The sequence below is a fragment of the Sprattus sprattus genome (genome assembly GCF_963457725.1).
Source record: "Sprattus sprattus genome assembly, chromosome: 3".
Lineage (NCBI taxonomy): Eukaryota > Metazoa > Chordata > Actinopteri > Clupeiformes > Clupeidae > Sprattus > Sprattus sprattus.
Genome location: NC_137922.1, coordinates 10,346,798 through 10,359,297, shown reverse-complemented (window position 1 = coordinate 10,359,297; position 12,500 = coordinate 10,346,798). Strand labels below are relative to the sequence as shown.

General features: G+C 49.5%; 1 protein-coding gene across 1 annotated transcript in view; it reads left to right on the top strand.

The window, feature by feature from the left end:
* The window catches only part of klf7a (Kruppel like factor 7a), a 30,896-nt gene that overhangs the window by 12,052 nt on the left and 6,344 nt on the right, over window positions 1–12,500 (top strand). The window contains exon 2 of the mRNA XM_080835827.1: window positions 10,155–10,815. Coding sequence (XP_080691953.1) covers window positions 10,155–10,815 — 661 coding nt within the window. The remainder of the gene's footprint in view (window positions 1–10,154; window positions 10,816–12,500) is intronic.

The following is a 12,500-nucleotide window of genomic DNA, read 5'->3' as shown; positions in this document are numbered from 1 at the left end:
CTTCCTCTCTGTGGAGCCATGCTGAGGGCTAATGCACATAGAGTGGTTTAATGAAAATAGCCGGATCCTGATTAGATTAGTCGTCGCTGGCAGCCGGGCGGCCCGCGAGGCGACCGGCTCCCAGATAAACAGCAGCACCGACCAAATCCAGTTAAAGAGAGAAGGGGGATCTGTCCAGAGTGTGGCCGGCTATTGGCGTAGTCGACGGGATTATCCCCCCTTCTCTTCTTCTCGGCCGTCATCTTCATTCAAATGTTCAGCCTCGCGGGGGGTGTTTTCACAGCATGGTCCAGGCAATTTAGACTGCTAATCATCGCAAATACAGTGGGTTGGCTTTTGTTGAGCACCGCGGGATCTAGCTTCTGGAATTCTTATGTTGTTTCCCCCCCCCCCCCCCCCCTTTTGTAATGTGAGATTAAGCTTTCACACTTTTTTTCACACATACAGATTTTTACCATAAAAATGTGTTGCTTGTTCTTTTTTTTTTTGCTATTTCGAATGCAGTTTGTCAAAATCAAGAGTGGCTGAGAAGCGTTGCTGGGGAGAGCCACATTTAAATTCCAACCCAGTGGCCCTCACCAGGGCAGTGGATCTGCACTTAGCACAGGAGCTGAGTGAGCAGAGAGTGCTGGGCGGGCGGGTGGAGGTGGGAGCAAGGTCACAGCACGGACAAAAGCGGACACTGCACGCTTGACGTGGCTTTGCTGATGTAGTGTCTGGGTCAAACTCTGTGTCCGAGTGAACGACCTCTAACCTCTGTTGGTTTTAGCGCCCCCCCCCCCAAACGGGAAATAGATTGGGACTGCCCTCACTTTTGAGCAGAGGAAATCAGACCACGTTCATGCACTCCAGGCTCCCTATTTCATGTGATAGCCAGTTTGTAATCTTTGTATGTAATTCCCATTTGCTTAATAAACTGCCATGACATACTGCAATACGAATGGCAGTTTATAAAGTGATTAATGCATGGATGTAAAAACAACAATGTTAAATCATTAAACTTGTCATTTGAACAGATGGCATATACTAGTCTGCTATGTAACAATATATCATTGGATAAAAGGGGGTGTCATGTTACTGAGGTGGTTATTTTTCATCCCCATTTTTCACCTTGGCTTTTAACAGCCAAATTATATTCCAATACGTGCGCGTGTTAGTCATTTATTATGCCCCCCTTATGTCGTATGAATAACTCTGGTTTTAGATTCGGATGTGTGTGTGATGAGAGAAGATGTGTTTACTTCAAGTGATTAAGGCTTGGAGAACCAATCAGAAGCCTAGACTGCAACAATGGACAACCAAGCCCACTGGTTCCATACAATTCACAATTGTTGCAATGGTACAGGAAAGCTGATTTCATATGTGTACATATGTGAATCAGAATATGAAGAAGGCAGTGTGGGGGGGGGGGATCGGGGGTGGTGGGAGTTGTCATTTTTCATATGTGTACATATGTGAATCAGAATATGAAGAAGGCAATGCGGGAGGAGATCGGGGGGTGGGGGAAGTTATGTTTTTTCATATGTGTACATATGTGAAGTAGAATATGAAGAAGGCAGTGTGCGGGGGGGGGGGATCGGGGGTGGGGGGAGTTGTATTTTTTCATTTGTGTACATATGTGAAGTAGAATATGAAGAAGGCAGTGTGCGGGGGGGGGGGGAGATCGGGGGGGGGGGGGGGGGGGAGTTGTGTTTTTTTTCCATAGAACAAAGTGGTTGGAATTTCTGATCCTCACAAGGGAGCCTCAGCAGGGCTCCGAACGACAGCAGAAACGGCCCCTTCAATCTGTCGGGCCCTCCCCTTCCCTTGCTCTCCACATCCCTCATTTCAAATGGCCATGCCCTGATTGATCTGCTGGCATCGGCAGCCCTGTTTTATGGCTAATTATGGTGCTCGTTCTCCCTTTAGGGCTGTGCATGGGGGAGCTTGATGATAGCAATATTGGGAGGGGGGTGGCGGGTGTTTATTGGCTTTTTGGCTTGTAAAAAGCGGTGAGGGTCTGTATGCAGAACTGCGATTTCCGTAATTGGTGTTATGTCGGAGCAGATGTAGTCTCGCCTGTCACTTATCAGCCATGGAAAGAGAGGGGGAGAAAACGGGTGCGCCATCCAAAAACGAGCTGCGTCAGGTAACTCGCGTGCGATTTTCGTAACGAATAGGATTATATTACGGCTTGCCACCAGCCTGATAAGCATGCACATAATTAAGCCATCGTTTCCTATCCCCTTATCGTCCCAGTGCTTATACAATATCCAGTGGGGGTGGGGGTTGGTGGGATGCTGCTCAAAAAGGACAAAGCCATTTGTCAATGGGCAGATGACAAATTTGCTTGGCTGTTCAGGCAATAATATCTTTAGCCAAGGGCTTATTGTTTGGCTTCCTTCTGCCCTGTGGCCCGATTAGTGCTTGTGTCAACAGACCTTCCCAGGATTCATTTCACAAGGCCGGCTTTGCTTTTACGGCTGCTTAAGGGTGTCACTAAGCATCAGCTCACATCAAGCCCACAGCCTCGGCATACCCCACAAGTGTGGGCACTCCGCTGTGTGTTGTTACATTGAAATCAATTGCATTAAATTGAGGAATTTGGAAGGCCTGAGAAGTGTGGTTTGTGGAGGAATTGCCGAGGCGCTCTCTTTTATTCAGGGGTAGTGGAGCACTCAGTCCGGCTTGTATTGCGAGTCCTTTAAACGGCCTTTAAACAACACGCCCGGCTGCCGTCTTTGCCCTTGTATCCAAGGAGCTGGCTGCCTGAGTCCTCAGTAGATGTGTGTATGGGCCTGTGTGCAAGAGCATATGTCGGTGTGTGTGTGTGTGTGTGTGTGTGTGTGTGTGTGTGTGTGTGTGTGTGTGTGTGTGCGTGTGTGTGTGTGTGTGTGTGTCTGTGTGCGTGCGTGTGTGTGTGTGTGTGTGTGTGTGTGTGTGTGCGTGCGTGCGTGCGTGCTTGCGTGCGTGCGTGTGTGTGTGTGTGTGTGTGGGTTCGATGAGAGAAGGAGAGTGCCGTGTGTAGGTGGGATTATTTTTAGGCGCTGGCCCGGGCGGTTGTAAATCCCCAGTCCTCCGAGTCGTGAGGGCCAGCACTGATGAGCTCACTGGCCGCCCAATCATTTCCTCCTCTCCCTTGTATCGATTGGCTACCATCAGGCAGCGGTGGGGAAAGGGGGGGTGGGGGGGGGGGGGGGTGGTTGCAGGGTCCAGACAGCAAGCTAGCCAGCCAGCCAGCCTGCCAACCCAGCCCCCCCCCATCTCTCTCTCTCTCGCTCCCGTCTGAATCAAACCGCTGGCAGGTGGTCATTTGTGTGTCCCCTACTGACTGATGGGCCCATCTCCGATCAATGAGCGGCTAGAATGAGCGTCTGGATAGGCATCACTCCACAGCCCCATCAGTCAAGGGGCACTGTGAACATAACATCACCTGATTGCTCCTAAATGTTATGCTGGGGGGAAGGGTGGGGGTGGGGGTGGGGGGGGGGTGGTGGCGACCAAGAGGCTCTTGACTGTCCTCGATGCAAATGATGAAGGTACTAAGAATGCACCTGATGATTTCCAGTGACCCTCTTTTTTTGTTTGCTCTAGAAGGCTAATTAGGCTGTCTTAAGCGCTAAACGTGTGATGTGAATAATTATGATGGGGACTATGCTTGAAGGTCAAAATGGCTCAAAAAGTCAGTCTGAGATAAGGAAAGTGAATGCTTTTTCACATGCACATCTAGTTCACGGCGAGCTTATGTAGCCTGCAGTTGTGCGCAGAGGTTTATTGTGCACCACAAAAAATTAAATAGAAATGTGCATTCGGTGTATTTATCGCCGCATGCTCCTGCAACCAATTTTGCTATCAGTTGTGGGAGATTGGAATCTAGCTGTACACAGCTCCGCCGACATCACAGAAATGGATTGTGGTGGCTGCAAGCACTTTTTTGGGGGGTGTGTTGTGTGTGGGGTGGGGGGGCATTGACAAATGCAGCACGCTGGAGGACAAGCACCTGACTTGACAAATAACCCCCCCGCCGTGCGCATCGTTTTCTGGAAGCTGTTGCTGCACTTTGGCACCGATGGCCACAGGCCAGGAGGAGAGGGACCCCTAAATCACACCCAAAATTAATAGGCCATATCTGCCTCATCTCACTTAACAGCTGTTTGCATTTTATCCGTCTGCTGGGTGACTATGGGCTATTCATTCATTTTTATAACCACTTTTTTATTAGGCTTGGCTGCTATCAGCCTGTGGGAGGTAGCATTCTGATGCTAATTGGCTCGCGCAGCGCGAGGCCATATAGAGTAGACCATGGCAGGGTGAAAATAGATGTGTGTGTGTGTGTGTGTGTGTGTGTGTGTGTGTGTGTGTGTGTGTGTGTGTGTGTGTGTGTGTGTGTGTGTGTGTGTGTGTGTGTGTGTGTCTGTGTGTGTGTGTGTGGGTGTTGGTGTGGTGTGTCTCTGTGTGTCTGTGTGTCTGTGTTGGTTGAATGTGATAGCATAGAGAGAGAGTGCTGAGCAACTATCTAATGGGCTTGGTCAACATAATGGGCCAGCGAACTGTTGTGACCAGAGACCAGTGTAATAGGCTGAATTAGCTGTGCCCCGGAGCTAGCCTAGCAGACTGCTCAGCTCGGGAGGAGGCAGAGCTGAAAGGGGAAGACTAATGTGATGAACTAGGGGGCCAGGGTGGGGTCTAGTAAAGGAGGGGGGGGGGGGCTAGAGCTAATGGAATGGACCGGCAACTGAGGCGCTAAGATGGAAGAGTGAAAACGACATGGTGTCACAGGTGTTGGGATGGAGGGAGAGATAGAGGGGTAATTGCACAGCAGGACCCTTTTAGATCTGCCCCTCCTTGCGTTGTGTATGACACCACTCAGTGGAGAGAGACAGAGAGAAAGAGAGAAAGAGAGAGAGTGAGAGATGACGAAAGAGAGAGTAGGAGGGGGGGTGAGAGAGAGAAAAAAAGGGAGAGAGAGAGAAACATGCCCTGTCGCGTGATTGACACGAGCGTGTTTCATATTTCACACTCTCATATTCTCAGCTGTTCGGGCTGCCGGGCTCGTCATAGATGAGTCACTCTATCAGAGGCCAGCCAGAGCTGCCTGACAGGAGCTTTTCTGTTTTGCGGTGTGAAATGTCAACAAGGGGGTCTGCGAAGGCTTCCTCTCCACTCCGATGCTCTCAGATAATTAGATTTTTTTTTTTTTAAAGTGAGTGTGCGTCTGTGTGCTCTGCTTAGATGTCTGTGCACACAAACACAGAGTATAATAGTATGTGTGCGTGTGTGTGTGCGTGGGGGGGGGGGGGGGAGAAAAATAAGTTTGTACGTGTGTTGTTGTGTGAGTGGCAGCCAGGCTGAGCCCTCGTCGTTGTTTGCCGTAGGTGTGGCAGTGGACTGTTCTCCCATTGTCTGGGACCAACCTCTTCCCCTATGGCTTCGCCCCGTGAATTTCAAAGCCTGTCCGCCGCCATTCACGGCCGCCTCTCTGCCTAAGCCCCCCGAAGGCTTTATTATGATAGCTGCGGCAGAGAGCGAGAACCACGTGACAACGGCTCACTGTCAGACTGACTTCCGCAGCCCTGGCTCTGGTTTAGGTCAGTGTTTGGCACCATTTCATGGGAGAAGTGGTGAGACTCAGAGCAACCGTGGGGGGGGAGAGATCTCTGCAGGTTTGAAGGTTTGTCATCTGGCCTATTTTTTTGTAAGCTTCTGGGCTTCCCAATTAAGCCATTCTTCTTCTTCCAAAGTGAAATTTTCACCACAGCAAGCGAAGTCTCCAGATCTTCTGGGTTGATACAGGATGCTGCTCCCTTTATTTGATCTAAATGTACCGTACATTCTCTATGTATGCCAGGTAGAGATAAAACTCCTTAAGATACAACATTCAATGATACCATGCACGTAGGGCTATTCATATGTTACAGCTTTTCATGGCAAAGTGATCAAATCATAGTAGATTTCTTTTTTTTTTCTCTCCTTCTCTCTTGTGGGATTACCGAGGCAGCTTATTGCTTTCCATCTCTCTCACAACTGATTAACGGTCTCAGATTTCAGGCCTTTTTACTACCGCCCAGTGGTAACTCATTTGATCTCAAATATCAAAACCCTGATAGTCATAACTCACACTGGCTTTCATATATTGAGACACACACACAAGCACACGCACACACGCACGCACTGACACTCACTTTGAGTCACACACACACACGCACACACGCACACACGCACGCACACACAGACACTCACTCCAAGCCAAACACAAGCACAAACACGCACACACGCCACACGCACACACGGACTCTCACTTTGAGTCACACACACACGCACGCACACACAGACACTCACTCCAAGCTAAACACAAGCATATACACACACACACATGCACTCACACACACATGCTGGGACACCGACACACACCGAAATGGGTGAATTGAATTTACTGCCATATTTCTGTAACAATACCCAGTGAATGTCACTACCTCAGAGGCCGGGGGGGGGGGGGGAGATAGGGGGGGTGGGGGGATGCGGTGGAGGGAGAGAGAAACGTCTGGGTAAGATAAGAGAGGAGAAAAGGCCTGGTCAGCGAGCGCATGCCCAGCTCACACACTGCTGCGCACACATTTCAGACACTATACACACACACACACACACACACACACACACACACACACACACACACACACACACTCTTTCCCCATACTATCACTCTATCTCTAGACCTTTCTGACTCAACCCAAATAGCTGCCTTACGATTCGACAAAGACTGACTGACTGTATTGAAACATGCACATACACATACATTGCAGATTTCTTCACTCTCAGACATAGCCTACATATATATTCTAGACCTCCTTGAATTCATTGCCTATATACACATTACACCCCCACACCACTACATATATACAGACACACAAAAATCCCAACTCCAGACCCTACACACACATGCTTACACTCCATTCCTGTCTTAACACTTGCTTTGACGCCTTACACCTAGCCTTCAAATGCAACCTTTATAAATATATATATAACTGCGGTGTGTGTGTGTGTGTGTGTGTGTATGAAATACATGCCGTCTGGTCTCCTTCGCTTGTCATACACCCTCTCTGAACCCTCCAATGCCCTTTTCCGTGTCACACACACACTCCCCCGAACCCCCATTCTGCCAGTTTGCTGTCACACACTCGACAGTCGTTCACCGGGGCGACCTGACACGGCTGACCGCAGGCCCTGGAGGGGCACTAGGCTGTGCGGTCGTCACGGAACCCCTAACCCCCCCCCCATTCAGCACCCCCTCCGTGTCAGAAGCGAGTCGCCTGCAGAGAGGATGGGCTTTAAATGTCAGCGCTCCACACCGGCTTTAACTCAGACTGGGAGGAGAGAGGATTACTCAGGCACTGTATATAGTGTGTGTGTGTGTGTGTGTGTGTGTGTGCACTGTATACTCTACACTACACCCTCACTCACTCACTCACGCAAGCACATAGCACACATACATGCACACAGATGGAGACCACACACAGTCTGTGACACATGATTCACCCAGTCACACACACACACACACACACACACACACTTATACAGAGTGACACACTGTGCCACAGATATCACACACACTCACAGTGAAAGCTCCACACGCATGATACACGTACTTGGAACTACGGCACGTACACACTTATTCTTTCACACGTATACAGCACATACATAAACATAAACACATGCATATACGTGCACATACACACACACACACACACGTAGTACTCACACTCTTTAATGCATTGGCAACCCACATCCTGACACATGCAGACCACATTTACCTACACAAGAAGATAAACACCCACACACATTTGCACAAGCACGGACAGCATCACAGTACATGTAAATGTATGCATTACATATGTGTAAGATAATATGCATACAGTAATACATGCTCACACACTCGGAGAGATAAATGTGTACATTTATGCAGACTCTCTCCTACTCATAAACAGAGATATGTGCTCACACACACACACACACACACTCAGGCGCACACACTCAGACATACACACTGCCCTCCAGCAGTTCAACTGAATCAAGAGTCTTTCTTTGCTGGGTCATTTGAGTGGCTAATTGCTCATCAGCTCATGGCGCATTGACGAACTGAACAAGAGCAAAGAGAGGGAGCGAGAGAAAAAAAAAAGCAAGAAAGCAAGAACGGGAGCGAAAAATAAGGAGCTTAGTTTGCATTGAAAACCCACTGACCAGCCTTATGAAGCCCCTGATTAATGATGTGCATCATCTTCAGTGGCCGCAGTAATCAGGCCGAGATGGATGCGGTCCAATTTGCAGGTGTGACGGCAGCGCTCTCCATCATCTGGGGAAAGAGGGGAACCAACAGCAGACTCCCCTAAGCCCTGAAACGAAAGTGAGAAGCGGGCAAAACGACAGAGAGGCGCATTGTGAGGCGCTGTCTTCGTCTCCCTTCTATTCCCTTTTTTTTCCTCCCTCTCTTGTTTACATGGCTTTCCTGGAAAGCCTTTGAATTAGATGTTTATATGCAAATGCTTTTCAACTCCTTGCAAAGCGCTGACAATCTTTTGCGGAGAAAAAAAAGAGAGAGAGAGAAGGAAATGGGACAAAAAAATGAAAGGCAAACTCCATCGCCTAGCAACAGATGCTGAATTGGTAGGAGGGTGTGAACCTCGGGATGCAAATAATAGGTGGGAGTTTGTCTTGAAACGAATTGCTCTCATCTCATAATGAAACTATTTATGTCAGCCACCATTTTGTGAAATGGACAAATCCCCTAATGAAATCAAATTTTGCTGTGTGTGTGTGTGCGGGGGGGGAGGGGGGGGGAGAGACAGACAGGAGTGTGTGAATAGAAGATGAAAGATTTTTTTTCTTCGCGGCCCAGTTCAGCAGTCAAAATCATTTAGCAGACAACAACGAACATCATGCCAGCCATATTCACACACGAGGCAAGAAAGAACAAGAACGCTCCCTGACGCCTTTTAGTCTGCCGTCTCACACAGAAGATGACAGCACAGGCTACTGCCTGAGATGCTGAGCTCCGTCCAATTTGAAAGAAAGAGGAACATAAGGAGTTTGGGTAGGGGTGGAGGAGGGATGGTGATTGAGGTAGGGGGGGGGGGCCATCCGAAAAGAAATGACCCGACACTGATGGCTTTATAGCCCTGCCCGATCCATATCGCGGTGCAATAAGGAGCTATTCTCCGCCATAAAAAGCGGGGCTGCGTGAAATCCAGGCCAGTGGAGCCGACACCGGCTCCAGCGGGTCACCAGTCTATCCACAGTCATCTATCACCACCTAAGCATCCATCTCTGAAGACTTTGCCCGAGCAGGTAACACAGAATAGAGATGTTCTGCTCTCTTGTCGAGCGCTGCCGTAACAAGAGGCGGAGGGGCAAAAAAAAATACACGACACCCGGTGAATGAATCAAGGTGCCACAGATGCGTATATGTAGCCATATCTGTGCTAGTTAGCGCACCCGCGGTGAGCACAGTCAAGGCATTCTGTAAATAATATCTAACTAGGTCAGGGGAATTAGGAACAGGTGGACTAGAAGCAGGCGACTGAAGCTGATGAAGGCTTTTTTTATGTCGGAAACTCTCTCACCTTCCAAATCCCGAACAGGAATTTACATAAATATGTGCCGAAGAATGACCTGATTAAAGGGAATGAAAATGGATGGTGTTGGTCAGATTTGTGCATTTATCTCCTTCACCAGCCAAATCCTTCTGCAGTGTGTGCTCTCAGGTTGCACCGGTGGCAAGGGGACTAGCCCGCTGACATTTAGTCATTTTGCATTTCATTTTATCTAAAGTAACTTCAATTACCGGAGAAGAGTTCTTTACATAAGCTCTCGTGCTTTCCTAGGTCTTCATTTTGGCATAGCTAGCAGCAAGTGTTATCAGTCTAAGTGTTGACTTGTAATCTTAATAACTGGTTGTGCAGTTGCTGGTTTGTTTTTGTGCTTCAATGCAACTGATGGTTTTCTTTACTCATTTGTTGAATGTTTGACTAGCCGCTTGACTCTGGTGAATATGTACCCAACCAGACACACTTTTGAGCTGTGTAGCTGACTACCTGAGTCGTCAGCCAGTGATGTCTAACGAGTTGTCTAGCGAAGAAGTGATCTCCTCTCTAACCTTCTCCTCACCTGTTTTCTCTCCTCAGACTTGTTTGGAGCTGGAGCGCTACCTGCAGACGGAGCCTAAGCGTCTCTCGGAGATCTTCGACGAGGAGCTCGACTCCCTGCTCACCACCTCCTTCATGAAGGACGACAGCGAGGAGGAGCTCACCGACCCCCTGCTCCCTGGCCTAGCCGAGCCTCCAAGCCCGACTCCGCAGCTCCTTAGCCCACCAAGGGAGCGCGAGCAGCACCCGTCACCTCCGTCCGGGAAAGAGAGCCCAGACCCGCGGGTGGGCGCCGGGGCCGGTTCCGGTACTGGAGGGGTGAACGCGGCCCAGCTGAGTGCCGTCACCTCCCTGACGCCGCCGTCTTCCCCGGAGCTGGGCCGCCACCTGGTCAAGCCGGCCCAGACGCTCAGCGCCTCGGCCGACGGCACGCTCACTCTCAAGCTCGTGGCGCGCAAGGTGGGCCTTAGCGCCGCCAAGCTGGTGGCCGCCCACTCCCTGCCGCTGCCCGCACGGCTCAGTGACGAGGGCGCCGGGGAAGGGGGCGCCTGCCCGGGGTCCGGAGGTGGAGCCTCCGCGGGAGGAGGAGGGGGGGATGTCCCAGAGAACAAGAAGAGGGTGCACCGCTGCCAGTTCAACGGCTGCCGAAAGGTTTACACTAAGAGCTCCCACTTGAAGGCACACCAAAGGACACACACAGGTAAGGCAGCCGGACCTTATACAAGTACAGACACACACACACACACACACACACACACACACACATTGTAGAGTGGGATGAGGTGAACTAGAAACCAGGATGATGATTTTCAGTTACATTATGAGCACACTAATTTATGCAATAGTGTATGAACACTAAATGAAACAGGAATAAAACACTTATTTGAGGCCCAGATACAGTACAGTATCCAATCCTCCATCGTGAACTTGGAGACCCCGTCTTGAGAAATGATGTTGCAGCATCTACCAGGATCTCACGCTTACATACTCACTTCCCTTAAAAAAAAGAAAGTTTGCAACAGTGTATGAACACTTAACGAAAACAGCAATATAGACTTGAAATCAGGGAAGTACACATCTGCTACGCTCGGCACCACATACTCTTGGTACCCTTGCGATGCTATAAGATTTCAACCCTGCAATGCAAGCCCTTTCCTTGGAACAAAACACTTATTTGAGGGCCCAGATACAGTTCAGTCTCCAACCCTCCATCGTGAACTTGGAGACCCCGTCTTGACAAATGATGTTGCAGCATCTACCAGGATCTCACGCTTACGTACTCACTTCCCTTCAAAAAAAAAAAAAAAAAAAGAAAACAGTCATTAAAGATACGGCTCTTTCCCCGCCTGGCTGTTAGCCAACGTTTACCCCCCCGTCCTGCCAGTGCTTCGGCGCTTGGCCCCCTTCTCAAGGTTGCAACACTACTTCCTCAGCACATTCTGGTGGGAGAGAGCCATAACTCTCGCACTCTTCGATCTCAATCCAGAACCACTCAGACTGCTGTCCCAAACCTGTCAGAAGAGTGACTAACTGTGCCCTGATTGATGGATTGACCGGAATAAGCCGTGGTTTCCTGTATATTTCACCTCACATCCACACACGCACACACAGCCACACACACACACACACACACGCGCGCACACATGCACATGTACACATACAAACACACACACACCACTCAGTTTGCAGTGTGCCGGAGCTGAAGCCCCTCGTGGGACGTAGAAGTGGCACATGTTAATGGCAGGCGATGACAAACGAGCCACTGTAATCACAGCAAGGGGAAGGTGCCGCTCGCATACCAGTGAATACTGCTCACTGCCGCTCACTATAACAGACACGGGGTTCAGGGAGGGAGTAGAGCTTGGGAAAGAGAGATAGAGAGATAGAGAGGGAAGGATGAAGACAGAGAGATATAAAGAAACAGAAAAGAAGTGGAAGATGTAGTTAAATAATGATAGCAGCATAAGTAGATTCCACAAAAATAGTCTGACGTTTCGATGTAATTAGTTAAATCTGCGAATCCATTCGGGGTCATTATTTCCTCAAATCCCTAACCACCAACACCCAACCACCCCCCCCCCCCCCACCCCCTTTACCCCTTACCCTACACACACACAGAGACACACACACAGCCAAGTCAGATTAAGATTTTCAAGCAGAATGAATGTGGCTGAATGGGTAGGACAGGGCACCCTCCGCAGCACAGCGTTCATGAATGGAGTCGGCAAAGGTGATAAGATGTCGAACAATGAGGGTTTTTTTTCCTCTCCTTTTTTTAGGGAGATTTTTTTTTATGAAAGACAAACTTTCTGCTCTTTGTCTGAGGGTGGCCGGAGCGGACGATAACGAGAGCCGAGCGGGAGGAAATAACTTGCGGAGTCGTGA